We start from the raw sequence: 18615 nt of genomic DNA on the forward strand, positions 1-18615 counted from the left end.
CTGTATTAGGCAGGGGTGACTAACTATGTAATAGTGCTGTATTAGGCAGGGGTGACTAACTATGTAATAGTGCTGTATTATGCAGGGGTGACTAACTATGTAATAGTGCTGTATTAGGCAGGGGTGACTAACTATGTAATAGTGCTGTATTAGGCAGGGGTGACTAACTATGTAATAGTGCTGTATTAGGCAGGGGTGACTAACTATGTAATAGTGCTGTATTAGGCAGGGGTGACTCACTATGTAATAGTGCTGTATTAGGCAGGGGTGACTCACTATGTAATAGTGCTGTATTAGGCAGGGGTGACTCACCATGTGGGTAGTCCCAGGTGCTGTACTCAGGGGGGAGTATGAGAGGACAGGACGTGGGTACTGGGGTGGCGTTTCCCTCTGTGAAGAAAGGGATGGTGGACCCAGTGGACACACAGAACAGAGGCGCAGAGGTGTCGTCGGCACGTCGCTGGCTGGGTGGGAAAGCTGCACCGGGAGCGTAGCTAAATGCGCTGGGGGACATGGTGGGGGGCTGGCCGGATTGGTCCTGCTGGGAGTGGCTCTTAGTAGGGATCTCCTCGCTGACTGAACCCCCTGCACCCAACTCCTCCTCCAGGTCCTCCTCAGCTGGGGGTGCGCTGGGGGTAACCCCTTCCAGGCCGGTGTTAGGGCTGATGGGTGTTGGGGCTGGGGTTGAGGGCATAGCTCGTGACGGGGTCAAGTTGACAGCGATGTTCCCGATGTAGATGGGTAAAGTGACAACCGTCTCAGGGGATTTTAGTGATACCTGCAGCGTTCACAAAGACACAACGCCAATGTGTTTAAATATCCTGTCATCCCAGATGATCCTTTATGTACAGTACTGACACAAATCGCTTTGCCATACTGTATGACAACCAAGACATCTGATCTGTTCAGATTACCATAGTAATAATCCCTGAACTCAAAAGAGACCTCTGAAACTGAGCATGAATGATTTACAGCATACTACATGGCAGGTGCATTGGGTTAATGAGAGGATTACTACAGTATGATACTGTATGAGGAACATTGTCTGGTTCATATTGCAACTATAACTACAGAATGAACAGTATGAGAATGGCTTACCAAGAAAAATTTCCAAAAGGACCTTTTAACCTCTAATTAGTCCTTTTGGAAGTTTTTCTTGGTAAGCAACTCTCATGATTTTTGTCATTGTTGTTGAGCACCCCTCCTTGCCTTTGTTTGCTGAAGCGCAAAGGGCCCACCTGAACTCTATAGAATGAACACTATACAACTGCTAAAACGCTGAAATACCACCTGTGAAACAACATGCTTTAATCGGGTGGATGCCCATCAGAGCACTCGATTGAGGATGTTACTAACCTGGATGAAGTAGTCGATCTCTATGAGGCTGCAGCCGGCCAGGGCAGACTGGGGGAGGGGCGGTACAATGATCTGCTCTCGCCACTCAGCGTGTTTCCCCGCCTTCACTCCCGCCCCCTCTACCTCTGCTATGGTCCGCAGGTCGTACAAAGCTCGTTTGGTCTTATAAGTCACTTTCTGAGCAAGATAAAAGGAGGAGGGGTATCAGAGACAAGATCTACATCCAACAAACATACAGCCTAGAGTAAACAATACAGACAAACACTACAGTTCAAATATATACACTAAAAATACTCTAAAGTATGCGGACAGCTGCTCGTCGAACATCTCATTCCAAAATCCTGGGCATTAACATGGAGTTGGTCCCACCTTTGCTGCTATAACAGCCTTCACTTTTCTGGGAAGGCTTTCCACTCGATGTTGGAACATTGCTGAAGGTACTTCCATTCAGCCACAAGAGAATTAGTGAGATCAGGCACGCAGTCGGAGTTCCAATTCATCCCAAAGGTGTTCGATAGGGTTGAGGTCAGGGCTCTGGGCAGGCCAGTCAAGTTCTTCCACACCAATCTCGACAAACCATTTCTGCATGGACCTCACTTAGTGCACGGGGGCATTGTCATGATGAAACAGGAAAGGGCCTTCCCCAGACTGTCGCCACAAAGTTGGAAGCACAGAATAGTCTACAATGTAATTGTATGCTATAGCGTTACAATTTCCCTTCACTGGAACTAAGGGGCCTAGCCCGAACCATGAAAAACAGCCTCAGACCATTATTCCTCCTCCACTAAACTTTACAGTTGGCACTATACATTGGGGCAGGTAGCGTTCTCCCGGCATCTGCCAAACCCAGTTTAGTCTGTCTGACTGCCAGATGGTGAAGCGTGATTCATCACTCCAGAGAACGCGTTCCAGAGAACGCGTTGCTCCAGAGTCCAATGACGGTGAGCTTTACACCACTCCAGCCAACGCTTGGCATTGCGCATGGTGATCTTAGGCTTGTGTGCGGCTGCTCGGCCATGGAAACCCATTTCATGAAGTTTCTGACGAACAGTTATTAAGCTGACGTTGCTTCCAGAGGCAGTTTGGAACTCAGTAGTGAGTGTTGCAACCGAGGACAGACAAATTTTACGCGCTACATGCTTCAGCATTCGGCGGTTCTGTTCTGTGAACTTGTGTGGCCTACTACTTCGCGGCTAACCCATTGTTGCTCCTAGACATTTCCACTTCACAATAACAGCACTTACAGTTGACCGGGGCAGCTCTAGCAGGGCAGAAATTTGATGAACTGACTTGTTGGAAAGGTGGCATCCTATGACGATGCCACGTTGAAAGTCACTGAGCTCTCCAGTAAGGCCATTCTACTGCCAATGTTTGTCTATGGAAATTGCATGGGTGTGTGCTAAATTTTATACAACTGTCAAGCAACGGTGTGGTTGAAATAGCCGAATCCACTAATTTGAAGGGGTGTCCACATACTTTAGTATATATAGTGTATCAGCATTTGATCAGAAGTTACACCAGAAGCAACATGAAACCGTGAGACCATGGTCGTGTGGTACCTGTATGAGACTGGCCAGCACGCAGCCCGTGTCCTTGCCTGACTTGTTGTGGATCTCAGTGGCTAGTCTGATGATCTGGCCTGGTGTGTATCCCCTCAGGTCACTGCAAGCCTTCAGCATGAGGGTGCCCGTCTTCACCAGGAGATAGCTGAACCTCTTAGTGGTCACAGCATAACTGGGTTGCTGGGGAGAAGCAGTCATAGGAAGGGTAAAACAACCAGTTCTGAGGGACAGATGAACAGAGCGTAGTAACAGAAATAAGAGCTGGGGGGAAGACCTCTTGTAATCTTTAATTATGGATGAGAAAGTGGTTCACTGCACTCATCGTGCAGAAATCAAATCCCATAACTATCAAACAAAATAAGGCATGATCAAATAAGTGGGCACTTTACAGGTAGTCAGTCCACTGTCCTCTTCAGAAATATATACTGTTCCAGTACACAGTCTATAGCCAAGTACTATATATATATACACACACACCACCGTTCAAAAGTTTGGGGTCACTTAGAAATGTCCTTGTTTTTGAAAGAAAAGCTATTTTTTCGGTCCATTAAAATAACATCAAATTGATCAGCAATTCAGTGTAGACATTGTTAATGTTGTAAATGACTGTTGTAGCTGGAAACGGCAGATTTTTAATGGAATATCTACATAGGCGTACAGAGGCCCATTATCAGCAACCATCACTCCTGTGTTCCAATGGCACATTGTGTTAGCTAATCCAAGTTTATAATTGTAAAAGTTTAATTGATCATTATAAAACCCTTTTGCAATTATGTTAGCACTGCTGAAAACTGTTGTTTTGATTAAAGAAGCAATAAAACTTGCCTTCTTGAGACTAGTTGAGTATCTGGAGAATCAGCATTTGTGGGTTCGATTACAGGCTCAAAATGGCCAGAAACAAAGAACTTACTTCTGAAACTCGTCAGTCTATTCTTGTTCTGAGAAATGAAGGCATTTCATTGTGAGAAATTGGCAAGAACAATGCCACTTCATATAATGTTTACATACCCTACATTACTAATTTCATATGTATATACTGTACTCTATACAATCTACTGCATCTTTCCATCTTGATGTAATGTATCACTAGCCACTTTAAACAATGCCACTTTTATATGTTTACATATCCTACATTACTCATCTCATATGTATATACTGTACTCTATAGCATCCACTGCATCTTGCCTATGCCGTTCTATACCATCACTCATTCATATATTTTTTAATGTACATATTATTATTCATTTCTTTACACTTGTGTGTATAAGGTAATTGTTGTGAAATTGTTAGGTTAGATTACTCGTTGGATATTACTGCATTGTCGGAACTAGAAGCACAAACATTTCGCTACACTCGCATTAACATCTGCTAACCATGTGTATGTGACAAATAAAATTTGATTTGATTTGAGAAACTGAAGATCTCGTACAACGCTGTGTACTACTCCCTTTACAGAACAGCGCAAACTGTCTCTAACCAGAATAGAAAGAGGAGTGCACAACTGAGCAAGAGGACAAGTACATTCGAGTGTCTAGTTTGAGAAACAGACGCCTCACAAGTCCTCAACTGGCAGCTTCATTAAATAGTACCCGCAAAATACCAGTCTCAACGTCAACAGTGAAGAGGCGACTCCGGGATGCTGGCCTTCTAGGCAGAGTTGCAAAGAAAAAGCCATATCTCAGACTGGCCAATAAAAAGAAAAGATTAAGATGGGCAAAAAAACACAGACACTGGACAGAGGAAGATTGGAAAAAAGTGTTATGGACAGACAAATCTAAGTTTGAGGTGTTTGGATCACAAAGAAGAACATTCGTGAGACGCAGAAAAAATGAAAAGATGCTTGACGCCATCTGTCATCATGGTGGAGGCAATGTGATGGTCTGGGGGTGCTTTGGTGGTGGTAAAGGGGGAGATTTGTACAGGGTAAAGGGGATCTTGAAGAAGGAAGGCTATCACTCCATTTTGCAACACCATGCCATACCCTGTGGACGGCGCTTAATTGGAGCCAATTTCATTCTACAACAGGACAATGACCCAAAGCACAGCTCCAAACTATGCAATAACTATTTATGGAAGAAGCAGTCAGCTGGTATTCTGTCTATAATGGAGTGGCCAGCACAGTCACCGGATCTCAACCCTATTGAGCTGTTGTGGGAGCAGCTTGACCGTACGGTACGTAAGAAGTGCCCATCAAGCCAATCCAACTTCAGGAAGCATGGGGCGAAGTCTCTTCAGATTACCTCAACAAATGGACAACTAGAATGCCAGAGGTCTGCAAGGCGGTATTTGCTACAAATGGAGGATTCTTTGACGAAAGCAAAGTTTTGAAGGACACAATTATTATTTAAATTAAAAATCCTTATTTATAACCTTGTCAACGTCTTGACTATATTTCCTATTCATTTTGCTACTCATTTCATGTATGTTTTCATGGAAATGACTGCATAATAACACAAGTTCAGACGGTGAGACAGTGCTGAGACATTGGTGACTGGTGGTCTTTACCTCAATGTCGGGCACTTGATTGAGGTTGAGCAGGTTGAGTAGGTAGAAGGGCTTCTGGGCCTTGTAGTCCTTGGAGAAGCGAGGTGTGTCTATGACGGCTCTCACACGGTAAACAATTTTCCCAAAGGGCCCTTCAAAGGAGGTTGGGGCAGCCACTGAGTTGGGCAGAGACAAACACAGTTATTAGACAGAGCGAGATTGACCACAGAGAGTTTAAGATTGTATACTAAATGTAACTCTCGGACATAAATAATTTCACAATATCAACTGCTACAGCAGCAACATAGACCACAGCTGTTTCATTTCTTTCATAAAGCCTCTGCTGTCTGCAGGTGAAACCTATAAATGGGAATATGAGATTCTGACCAAAACAGAGTGGCAGTCTAAACTGGTGGCTGGTCAGTGTGTGTACTTTATCAGAGGAGGGCCAGTCAGTGCTTGGTCTGAGCAGTGGGAAGCAGATAGATCAGGACAGGGGGACAGATACTCAGGGCTCCTAGCAGCGCTGTCACTAAGTGTCTGTGCCTATCTGTCTGATCTGCACAAATCCCCTCCTAACAGGACAGGGGGAGGACAGAGTTTATTTACAGACTTCCGAAAGAACAGAGGATAGAGGAGTAGAGATGGAGGAACAGAAACTGAAGAAGAGAAAGACAAAAATAATAATTCTGAGAGGTTGGACGGAGAGAGGAAATGGTGAATGGTAGGATGAAGTTTAGTACTAAAAGAGATAGAGATGAGAGGATGGATCAGAGTCTCAGAGAAAAACCTTGGAAAACATGTTGTTATCTACAATCTGAATACATTTACAAATGTCATACTGGGTTAAATAAATGTTCATCTACTGTATTCAGCTCATAAAGCACGACAGGTGCTGATACATTCAAATTGGAATGTATTGTGTCCAATGTCATGCTTTTAACCAAATACGTCATAGATTTTTCCTATGAATCATTGTAATAAATAGATGACGCAAAATGGAAGACTTATGAAGGACAGAGATGCATACAGAACACACAATTCAGTCTCTCACATTCTCAATATTTTCAATTCCAATTCAGCCCTCCTCCTCATGTAGCCCTTTCCTGCAGACAAATGACCAAATCATCCTCTAGTGTCCTCAAGGGTGGAATGTTAGTAATATAAAATACCTGCCAAAAATCTGGTGTTTCTATGTCAAACGGTTTTGTTATATTTCAGTCTTCTGTGATGTATATTAAGTGTAATAATGGGACGCAAACCAAAAATTGAATACATTCCAACTCTATATCTGACATGGTACAGGTGTCTTCTTTTTTTAAGCCCATAACCATAAGTTTTAGGTGTATACTTTTTTCCCAAAGTAGATTTGTTTAAGACTACCCTCATTTAGCCCACTGCAGTAAAAGGTTAAATGATCATGTCAGCAGCGGGTGCTGCACAGGGGAATTGCCTGCTGTCAAAAAGGATTAGTGAGGAGCAGCAGTCTGGGTGCAGAAGGCTTGGCAGAACAGACACAGACAGGCTCCTGGCCAGAGGGAACCCAGCACCAGACCATCCAGCCTCGTCTCCCTAAGGAAAGAATGGCTGGCTGGCCTCTTCTACCACTTGCTCCTCTTCTCCAGCCTCCTCCACAGAACCAAGGGCTCCTGTTTTCAAGTCTTTACTTTAAGTTTTTAAGTACATTCAACAATCTTCACAGCACAAACACCAGTTTTAATGTAGCATCCCATTTGGAGGCGCTTTAAATGTGGATTTTAAAGCCTCCCCTGTCAGCCCCTGACCTGACAACCAGCAAGGGGCACTGCCACTGGGCCACGCGGCTCAATTAAGTGCCTGGATGATTCAATCATCAGCTCTGTAATTATCATGTATTCTGTTGCCGTTCTGTTGACGACGGGGGAAGGAGGGACGTGGAGAGGGGAGGGCAGCAGGGTGATTGCAGGGGGCCCACATGGAGCAATTAAATAGTGACAGCACCACGGGACTAAAGGACTATATATAGACAGAGTGTAGCCTAATAGACAGACAACCACTGCACTGTCTGTGCCCTCACACCTGCATGTACTTGAGTTCACAGTCCAGTCAAAAGCATTCCGGAGAAAACAAGGAATAACATTGTACATGTCATGTGTTACGACACAAAGGAGTGTCTGTAGGGACATGATAAGTCTCTAGGCTACTGGCACTTGTTTGCTCAACCTTTGTGTTAGTCCTTTTCCAGGGGTGACTAGCATGGCCTACTTTGACATATATCACCGACTTAGACAGGAGATGTTGGCTGACACAAGGGGGGCTGGCTGACTGAGGCAGTTACGATTAAAGTGCATGTAGCACAAGGGCAGAGACATTAGTTTCAATAGCGTACCCTACTTCTGATATGAAAAGGCATTTCTTTATTTACCTGAACAAACTGTACTGAACGTTCTTATACCATTCATAATACTATATTATATCCAGTCCAATTGTTTAATTGTTAGACAAAGAGCCAAGGGCCCTAAGCAATACTACAAAAGCAACACACACTGTGCCTATTCAGAAACTTCACGCTATCAGTGGTTATACCTGAAAACCAGATTCCTACAAAAAGTCACCAACAGTTCAGCTGTACTGCACTGACAAAAATAATGATATGGACCTCAGTGTGGTTGACATGGAGGAATGCAGTTCAACAGGTTTTCCAGACTTATCCCAAACTTACCTGGGATGACAAATTGGAAAGGGAAACTGTGCTCGCCAGCTGCCAGGGTACCTGCAAGAGATAGAGATAGCTTGGTCAGATAGACAGGCAAAATCACATTTAGACAGACAGACAAGCACAGACACAGACACGGAGCGCAAGGTAGACTGGTGGCCAGTCTAAGGCCTTGATTCAATCAGATCAAGCGTTAACTGGCGATATCTGACACCCGCAACGCTGGTGTTTTGGCGGTGTAACTGCGTTAGAGCTGTCAAATCAGAGCGGCTGCTCTTAATCATTGTCACAAAGCCAAAACCGTCCCACTCCCGTTAGAAGTTCAGAACGGGAATGTGTAGGCTATATAGAAATAATGACACTCAAATAAAAAATCATTCAACTAAATAATGAGGATTTCTATCAGCCTAATCGAGGTGTAGATTAGGCTGCATGGGATTTCTCTTAACGTGACACTGTGCAGTCAATGGCAATGTCTGCTTTAGGTATAATGCCAGGAGCCGCTTGTGGATTTGACAGCTCTAATTCAGTTCCACCTCCAACATCACCAAAACAACCGCAGATCTGATACAATCGAGCCCTAAATGTTCAACAGCTCTCACAATGATGTACAATAAGGGATTATGTTTTTCACTCTGCTTTTCTAGATCAGCCCACTGTGACATTTCAGCACAAAGGTGTGCAAGTACGATGTGTGTGTGTATGAACAGCTCAGTGGGTAACCATGGAGATCCCTAGGTTAAGCACCACACCTGCAGGGCTGAGGGCTCACCTACGATCCTTAAAAAAAAAGTGCTATCTAGAACCAAAAAGGGTTCTTTGCCTGTCCCCATAGGATAACCCTTTGAATAACCCCATGGAACCCAAGAGTTCTACCTTGAATAAAAACAGGTTCTACCTGGAAACAAAAATGGCTATACTATGGGGACAGCCGCAGAAACCTTTTGGAACCTTTTTTTTTATTTAAGAGTGTACTTTCCCACTGAGTGAAGTTTATGTGATAAACCGACAACAGTTCCAGAGACATCATTTCTCTTCTGATAATACAGATAATACAACTTCAGTTTTTGAAAGTTTTGTGGGAATACACTCATATTTCACTCATAATGTGGCTTTAAAAGGACATTGTGCCAATGGAGGCGATAAATCAAGAGATACTGTAGGTTTCATAATATAGAAAACCTTGTAGACATTAAAGCCTCTCTGGCCATTAATTCCCTCATAAGCCGACAGTCCAATTAAAATTGTTCAGATAGCAGTGTTCGTTCACTGCATCAAGACGTCAATGTGTTTTCAGTTTGTCTCCATTTCCTAAAGGGGAAGCTCTCAGGGATTTCCGCGTTTTCATTTACATCACTTGTTTACTGTTAGAGGAAGCATCTCTTTGCAAGAAAAGGCAAGGGTGTCACGCTATGAAAGCAACTCTGCAGGTGCCTCATGTAGTAGCCACATTCTTACACCTTCTCTCGCTCTCTCTTTCTTGCTCAACTATGTAGAGAACCAGTCTCCACATGCCGCTGAGAGAAAGTACAGTACAGGGAAACTTAAAAAGAGTTGATGGGGCTGTATTTCAAATGAGCTCTAGGTGAGAGACAGAGACGTCTATTGCAGTTCAAGACAGTTGAAAACGCATACAGCTTTCTAGCTATGCAACAATATAGAGCAGTTGTATTATAAAGATCTTTTCACCCCCAGTTTGGTACAGTTCGACATATATTATGATGACATTTTGTGATGTTTTTGTTCGTTTTGCAGTTTGGTTAGGATTTTGTCGGCTGTTTGGGCACACAGCATTTTTTCTCAAGGGACAGCCGAAGTTTGGAAGCCGAAGTCTACGCCCCTTCGTCCATGATTGGTCAACCGTAGGGGTGACATGAGTTTCCGCTTCTTGACGATTCAGCCCGAAACTCAGTATGGATTCAACATGGCGAATGACAACTTCGAGCATTGATTGACTGAGGAGGTACAAAAGTACCTTCACCAGTATGATTCTAGTCATTCATTATATAAATACCAGCATGTAAATGCCAATTCATGGAGGGAGATTGTGGAGACGCTGGGGCCAACCCAACCACTTGTTTGAAAAAGTGGAGTAGGGTTTGCGACAAGTTTGTCAAGGCAAAGAAAAGAAACAAGGGCCGCAGTGGAGATGCCGGTGGAAAGGCTACTCCAGAAATGTTGCAGCTGGCTTGTTTGGAACATTAAGCATGGGAAGACTGAAAGCAACATGCCGTCTCACCAAAGGATGGTGTATGTTGTTGTATTTTCTATTGTAGTCGACGAAAAGAGCAGCCATGCTTTGCTAACCATAGCTAGCGCTATCTACTTGGCTGGCTAATGGCTAGCTAGCCTAGCAGCATACTCGTGCAGGGAAAGCAAGTCAACTAACTAAACTAAAGATCTTTAAAACTTTTGATCAAACATCATTTTGTCATAGAAAGAAAATCATAAGCTTCCCAAATTGGTAACACCAAAGTCAAAGTTTGGTAGCAATGTCCAGTTAGTCAAAATGTTGCAAACGTTTAAGCAGAGATGTGTAGCTAGGCCAGGTCTACTCAACTCTGCTCCAAATTTTGCAACATTGGTATTGGAATTTAATTAGGATCCCCATTAGCCGTTGCAAAAGCAGGAGCTACTCTCCTGGGGTCCACACAAAACATAATAAAGAACATTATTAGACAAGTACAGCTCAAGGACAGAACTACATACACTTTTAAAAAGGCACACCTAGCCTACATATCAATGCATTCACACAAACTATCTAGGTCAAATAGGGGAGAGGCGTTGTGCCGCGAGGTGTTGCTTTACCTTTTTTTAAACCAGGTATGCAGTTTATTTGAGCAATATGAGATGGAAGGAAGTTCCATGCAATAAGGGCTCTATATAATACTGTACATTATATAGTCTATTGTAGTCTCGGTTAATGATATTTGACATTCATTAATGTTTTAGATGTGTACTAAATAGCCCTCTACTTTTTTTATTTTCAAGACACAAACACCAGTGAATGGAGACAGCACCTGGTTTTGTTCTCTGCGCCCCAGCACAGCCTGTTCACTACCTCTACCCCCAGTACTGACTGGTGGCCGGCTCCCAGCACATCTCCCGCACTGAGTTGCAGTGCAGAATTAGAAACATCTCCATGCTGGACCTGGGAAGCTCTATCCTGGGCCCACCTCCAAGACCTACTCCACCGATGCCACAGAGCAGCAGCAGTAGTTCTGTAGCAGGGGTGTGAGAAGAAGGGAGAAAACAGCTGCAGACATCACTCACAAAGGCATTGATTGAAGACATATCTCAAGATCTCCGAGCATGTCTTGTTCGCAATGTTGTGTGTCTCACATGTCTGTTCATAAGACACTGTTTTACTATTGTTCCGAAATATTTATATGGCTCATAAATATTTGTATCTACACTCTTGACACTTCATATTTCACCCTTTTGTTGTTTACATGTCTGTTCATAGCAGACACTGTTGTACTACTGTTAAGAAATATGTATATTCAGAAATATTTGTAACTATACTGACACATTTTATTCCATAGACACTTGTTTACATGTCTGTTTTCAGCAGAGACTTTTGTACTGTGGTTTACTTTCAGAAGCAATAATAAAGGTTTATTTGTGTGCTGAAAAAGCATCACTTCATCTCAACACAAGGTGTTTGAATGCATTCTATTTGCGCTGACAAAGTACAGAAGAGCTGTGTGCCACAGATTTTACTGGCTTTCTTCTACTTGTGGTGTAGTTAAAGCTAATCTAAATTAAAACACAGTGCACACAAAGAACTGAGTCTGTGTGTCCATCAAAAATCCTCATCCTTGCAGCCATGATGCCAAATGCATTCTCTGACTCTCCGACAACGAGAGTGGTGGTAGTTCCAGGTACGCCCAGGTTTATTGAGATGGACACCTGTGAATGAGAGGTAACAAGAGAATGTCATATATATATATATTTTATATACACCTTCGCCAACTAGATTTAAACTCGGCTTTTCACAAATCCTGACATTTAATCCTAGTAAAGACTTCCTGTCTTAGGTCAGTTAGGATCACCACTTCATTTTAAGAATGTGAAATGTCAGAATAATAGTAGAGAGAATGATGTATTTCAGCTTTTATTTCTTTCAACATATTCCCAGTGGGTCGGAGGTTTTCATACACTCAACTAGTATTTGGTAGCATTGCCTTTAAAATGTTTAACTTGGGTCAAACGTTTTGGGAAGCCTTCCACAAGCTTCCCACAATAAGTTGGGTGAATTTTGGCCCATTCATCCTGACAGAGTTGGGGTAACTGAGTCAGGTTTGTAGGCCTCCTTGCTCGCACACGCTTTTTCAGTTCTGCCCACAAATGTTCTATTGGATTGAGGTCAGGGCTTTGTGATGGCCACTCCAATACCTTGACTTTGTTGTCCTTAAGCCATTTTGCCACAACTTTGGAAGTATGCTTGGGGTCATTGTCCATTTGGAAGACCCATTTGCGACCAAGCTTTAACTTCCTGACTGATGTCTTGAGATGTTGCTTCAATATATCCACATCATTTTCTTTCCTCATGATGCCATCTATTTTGTGAAGTGCACCAGTCCCTCCTGCAGCAAAGCACCCCCACAACATGGCACTGCCACCCCCGTGTTTCACGGTTGGGATGGTGTTCTTTGGCTTGCAAGCCTCCCCTTCTTCCTCCAAACATTATGGCCAAACAGTTCTATTTTTGTTTCATCAGACCAGAGGACATTTCTCCAAAAAGTACAATCTTTGTCCCCATGTGCAGTTGCAAACCGTAGTCTGGCTTTTTTTTGGTGGTTTTGGAGCAGTGGCTTCTTCCTTGCTGAGCAGCCTTTCAGGTTATGTCGATATAGGACTCGTTTTACTGTGGATATAGATACTTTTCTATCTGTTTCCTCCAGCATCTTCACAAGGTCCTTTGCTGTTGTTCTGGGATTGATTTGCACTTGTCACACAAAAGTACGTTCATCTCTAGGAGACAGAACACGTCTCCTTCCTGAGCGGTATGGCGGCTCCGCGGTCCCATGGTGTTTATACTTGCATACTATTGTTTGTACAGATGAACGTGGTACCTTAAGGCATTTGGAAATTGCTCCCAAGGATGAACCAGACTTGTGGAAGTCTACAACTTTTTGCCTTTAAACAGCTTGGAAACTTCCAGAAAATTATGTCATGGCTTTAGAAGCTTCTGATATGCTAATTGACATAATTTGAGTCAATTGGAGGTGTACCTGTGGATGTGTTTCAAGGCCTACCTTCAAACTCAGTGCCTCTTTGCTTGACATCATGGGAAAATCAAAAGAAATCAGCCAAGACCTCAGAAAAAAATGGTAGACTTCCACAAGTCTGGTTTATCCTTGGGAGCAATTTCCAAATGCCTGAAGATACCACGCTCATCTGTACAAACAATAATACGCAAGTATAAACACCATGGGACCACGCAGCCACCATACCGCTCAGGAAGGAGACGCGTTCTGTCTCCTAGAGATGAATGTACTTTTGTGCGACAAGTTCAAATCAATCCCAGAACAACAGCAAAGGACCTTCTGTAGATGCTGGAGGAAACAGGTACAAAAGTATCTATATCCACAGTAAAACGAGTCCTGTATCGACATAACCTGAAAGGCCGCTCAGCAAGGAAGTAGCCACTGCTCCAAAACTGCCATAAAAAAGCCAGACTGCGGTTTGCAACTGCACATGGGGACAAAGATCGTACTTTTTGGAGAAATATCCTCTGGTCTGATGAAACAAAAATAGAACTGTTTGACCATAATCACCATCGTTATGTTTGGAGGAAAAAGGGGGAGGCTTGCAAGCCAAAGAACACCATCCCAACCGTGAAGCACGGGGGTGGCATCATCATGCTCTGGGGGTGCTTTTGCTGCAGGAGGGATTGGTGCACTTCACAAAATAGATGGCATCATAAGGGGGGAAAATTATGTGGATATATTGAAGCAACATCTCAAGACATCAGTCAGGAAGTTAAAGCTAGGTCGCAAATGGGTCTTCCAAATGGACAATGACCACAAGCATACTTCTAAAGTTGTGGTAAAATGGCTTAAGGACAACAAAGTCAAGGTATTGGAGTGGTCATCACAAAGCCCTGACCTCACCCTATAGAAAATATGTGGGCAGAACTGAAAAAGCGTGTGCGAGCAAGGAGGCCTACAAACCTGACTCAGTTACACCAGCTCTGTCAGGAGGAATGGGCCAAAATTCACACAACTTATTGTGGGAAGCTTGTAGAAGGCTACCCAAAATGTTTGACCCAAGTTAAACAATTTAAAGGCAATGCTATCAAATACTAATTGAGTGTATGTAAACTTCTGACCCACTGGGAATGTGATGAAAGAAATAAAAGCTGAAATACATCATTCTCTCTACTATTATTCTGACATTTCGCATTCTTAAAATAAAGTGGTGATCCTAACTGACCTAAGACGGAATTGTTACTAGGATTAAATGTAAATAATGATGAAAAACTGAGTTTAAATGTATTTGGCTAAGTTGTATGTAAACTTCCGACAATGGAAATTAGAAACTTCAGTTGATTCCAACATTCTATTATCAACATACCTGGATAAGGGCGTATTTCTTTAATGAGTTGAACGCAAAGGATATAATGTTGCTCCCAGACAAGGCCCAAAATCCCCGTCATTTGCATGGAGAAAAGATGGAAATACAGGGGGCGGAGATCTGGATGCCTTGTGAGAATTTGTCGGTGAGTGGGTAACCCGCCTCTACCATCCGTTCTATTAGCCAATGTGCAATCACTGGAGAATAAACTGGATGAGCTCCATTTGAGACAATCCTACAAGAGAATTTATATTTTTCGTATCCGTCTATTAACCACCACAAACCAATGCTGGCACTAAGAACGCACTAAACGAGCTGCGTAAGGTCATATGCAAACAAGAACATGCTCATTCGGAAGCGGCACTCCGAGTGTCCGGGGACTTTAATGCAGGCAAACTTAAATCTGTTTTACCTAATTTCTACCAGCACGTCACATGTGCAACCAGAGGAAAAAAAATAACTCTAGACTCCACACAGAGACAAGTACAAAGCTCTCCCTCGGCCTCAATTTGGAAAATCTGACAATAATTCTATCCTCCTGAATCATGCTTACAAGCAAATACAGAAAAGCAGGAAGTACCAGTGATTCGCTCAACACGAATGTGGTCAAATGACTCGGATCCTACACTACAGGACAGTTTTGCTGGCACAGACTGGAATATGTTCCGGGATTCGTCCAATGGCATTGAGGAGTATACCACCTCAGTCACAGGCTTCATCAATAAATGCATCAACAATTTTGTCCCCACAGTGACCGTGCGTACATATAGTTGAAGTCTGAAGTTTACATACACTTAGGTTGGAGTCATTAAAACTTGTTTTTCAACCACTCCACACATTTCATGTTAACAAACTATAGTTTTGGCAAGTCAGTTAGGACATCTACTTTCTGTGCATGACACAAGTCATTTTTCCAATGATTGTTTACAGACAGATTATTTCACTTAGAATTCACTGTATCACAATTCCAATGGGTCAGAAGTTTACATACACTAAGTTGACTGTGCCTTTAAACAGCTTGGAAAATTCCAGAAAATGATGTCATGGCTTTAGGAGCTTCTGATAGGCTAATTGACTTAATTTGAGTCAATTGGAGGTGTACCTGTGGATGTGTTTGAAGGCCTACCTTCAAACTCAGTGCCTCTTTGCTTAACATCATGGGAAAATCAAAAGAAATCAGCCAAGACCTCAGAAACAGAATTGTAGACCTTAACAAGTCTGGTTCATCCTTGGGAGCAATTTCCAAATGCCTGAAGGTACCACGTTCATCTGTACAAACAATAGTACGCAAGTATAAACACCATGGGACCACACAGCCATCATACCGCTCAGGAAGGAGATGCATTCTGTCTCCTAGAGAGAAACGTACTTTGGTGCGAAAGGTGCAAATCAATCCCAGAACAACAGCATAGGACATTGTGAAGATGCTGGAGGAAACAGGAACAAAAGTATCTATATCCACAGTAAAACGAGTCCTGTATCGACATAACCCGAAAGGCCGCTCAGCAAGGAAGAAGCCACTGCTCCAAAACCACCAGAAAAAGCCAGACTACGGTTTGCAACTGCACATGGGGACAAAGATCGTACTTTTTGGAGAAATGTCCTCTGGTCTGATGAAACAAAAAAATAACTGTTTGGCCATAATGACCATCGTTATGTTTGGAGGAAAAAGAGGAGGCTTGCAAGCCAAAGAACACCATCCCAACCGTGAAGCACGGGGGCAGCATCATGCTCTGGGGTGCTTTGTTGCAGGAGGGACTGGTGCACTTCACAAAATAGATGGCATCGTGAGGAAAGACAATTATGTGGACATATTGAAGCAACATCTCAAGACATCAGTCAAGAGATTAAAGCTTGGTCGCAAATGGGTCTTCCAAATGCACAATGACCCCAAACGTACTTCCAAAGTTGTGGCAAATGGCTTAAGGACAACAAAGTCAAGGTATTGGAGTGGCCATCACAAAGCCCTGACCTCATCCTATAGAAAATTTGTGGGCAGAACTGAAAAAGCGTGCGTGAGCAAGGAGGCCTACAAAACTGACTCAGTTACACCAGCTCTGTCAAGAGGAATGGGCCAAAATTCACCCAACTTATTGTGGGAAGCTTGTGGAAGGCTACCCGAAACATTTGATCCAAGTTAAACAATTTAAAGGCAATGCTACCAAATATTAATTGAGTGTATGTAAACTTCTGACCCATCGGGAATGTGATGAAAGAAAGAAAAGCTGAACCAAATTCTAATTGAGTGTATGTAAACTTCTGACCCATTGGGAATGTGATGAAAGAAAGAAAAGCTGAAATAAATCATTCTCTCTACTATTATTCTGACATTTCACATTCTTAAAATAAAGTGGTGATCCTAACTGACCTAAAACAGGTCATTTTTACTATGATTAAATGTCAGGAATTGTGAAAAACTGAGATTAAATGTATTTGGCTAAGGTGTATGTAAACTTCCGACTTCAACTGTATCTCAACCAGAAGACATGGATTACAGGCAACATCCGCACCGAGCTAAAGGCTAGAGCTGCCGCTTTCAAGAAGCGGGTCACGAATCCGGACGCTTACAAGTAATCCCACTATGCCCTCAGAAGGACCATCAAACAGACAAAGCGTCAATACTGGTCTAAGATTGAATCCTACTACACCGGCTCTGATGCTCGTCGGATGTGGCAGGGCTTGCAAACTATTATGGACTACAAAGAGAAACACAGCCGCGAGCTGCCCAGTGACACGAGCCTGCTAGACGGGCTAAATACCTTTTATGCTCGCTTCGAGGCAAGCAACACTGAAGCATTCATGAGAACACCAGCTGTTCCAGATGACTGTGTGATCACACTCTCCGTAGCCGATGTGAGCGAGACCTTTAAACAGATCAACATTCACAAGGCCGCAGTGCCAGGCGGATTACCAGGATGTGTACTCAGAGCATGCGCGGACCAACAGGCAAGTCTTCACTGACATTTTCAACCTCTCCCTGACCGAGTATGTAATACCTACATGTTTCAAGCAGACCACCATAGTCCTTGTGCCCAAGAAAACGAAGGTAACATGTCGGTAGCCATGAAGTGCCTTGAAAGGCTGGTCATGGCTCACAACAAGACCATCATCCTGGAAACCTGAGACCCACTCCAATTTGCATTCCGCCCCAACAGATCCACAGATGACGCAATATCAATCTCACTCCCCTTTCCCACCTGGACAAAAGGAACACCTGTCAGAATGCTGTTCATTGACTACAGCTCTGTGTTCAACACCATAGTGCCCACAAAGCTCATCACTAAGCTAAGGACCCTGGGATTAAACACCTCTCTCTGCAACTGGATCCTGGACTTCCTGACGGGTCGCCCCCAGGTGATAACGGTAGGTAACAACACATCCGCCACGCTGATCCTCAACACAGGGGCCCCTCTTGGTAACCAGTAACCAATTGGCGACAGGTTTTATATTCAAAACTCTGCATAAAAACAATATGCGCATTTTCTTACCAGAGATGTATTTCCATCAAATTACCTTGTTGCAGATAAAAGGCTGTGCATGATGGTGTAGCGCACATAAACATACCTTTTGTGGTTAAATTCCCATGTACTGAATAAAAAATACAAGTTAAATGGGTTTCCATCGAATTTTCAACTCTACTGATGATTTTCTCACCAAAACTTTTTGTTTTGATACAGAACTGTATCTGCACGCTGTTGACTAGAGCGCACCTATAGCCTACATGATGAGATTATTACGGACAAATGAGAAATATCATTTTTATTTGCCTAACGCAACCTAGCGTCGATGATTATGTTACCAGAATAAAACCCTTAAGATGTATTGTAAAGGAGCCTCAAGCTCATCACCTTGCACTTTCACCACCCTGTGAAGTTCATCATAACTTATTTAATCTGTAGCCTAATAAACTGCATGCTTTCCAGACGTAGTGGGAGG

General features: G+C 43.1%; 1 protein-coding gene and 1 long non-coding RNA gene across 2 annotated transcripts in view; one reads left to right on the top strand and one right to left on the bottom strand.

Annotated features, from left to right (window-relative positions):
- The window catches only part of arrdc1b (arrestin domain containing 1b), a 59653-nt gene that overhangs the window by 3485 nt on the left and 37553 nt on the right, over nucleotides 1-18615 (bottom strand). The window contains exons 3-7 of the mRNA XM_014128649.3: nucleotides 8104-8154; nucleotides 5424-5578; nucleotides 2916-3098; nucleotides 1357-1533; nucleotides 313-778 (exon numbers count right to left, since the gene is read on the bottom strand). Coding sequence (XP_013984124.2) covers nucleotides 313-778; nucleotides 1357-1533; nucleotides 2916-3098; nucleotides 5424-5578; nucleotides 8104-8154 — 1032 coding nt within the window. The remainder of the gene's footprint in view (nucleotides 1-312; nucleotides 779-1356; nucleotides 1534-2915; nucleotides 3099-5423; nucleotides 5579-8103; nucleotides 8155-18615) is intronic.
- Nucleotides 9977-11885, top strand: LOC106563242 (uncharacterized). Its single transcript, XR_001319213.3, has 2 exons — nucleotides 9977-10347; nucleotides 11089-11885. It is a non-coding gene; the product is annotated as an uncharacterized LOC106563242 (long non-coding RNA).

The sequence above is a fragment of the Salmo salar genome, chromosome 11 (assembly GCF_965601325.2).
Source record: "Salmo salar chromosome 11, fSalSal1, whole genome shotgun sequence".
In the NCBI taxonomy this organism is placed as follows: domain Eukaryota; kingdom Metazoa; phylum Chordata; class Actinopteri; order Salmoniformes; family Salmonidae; genus Salmo; species Salmo salar.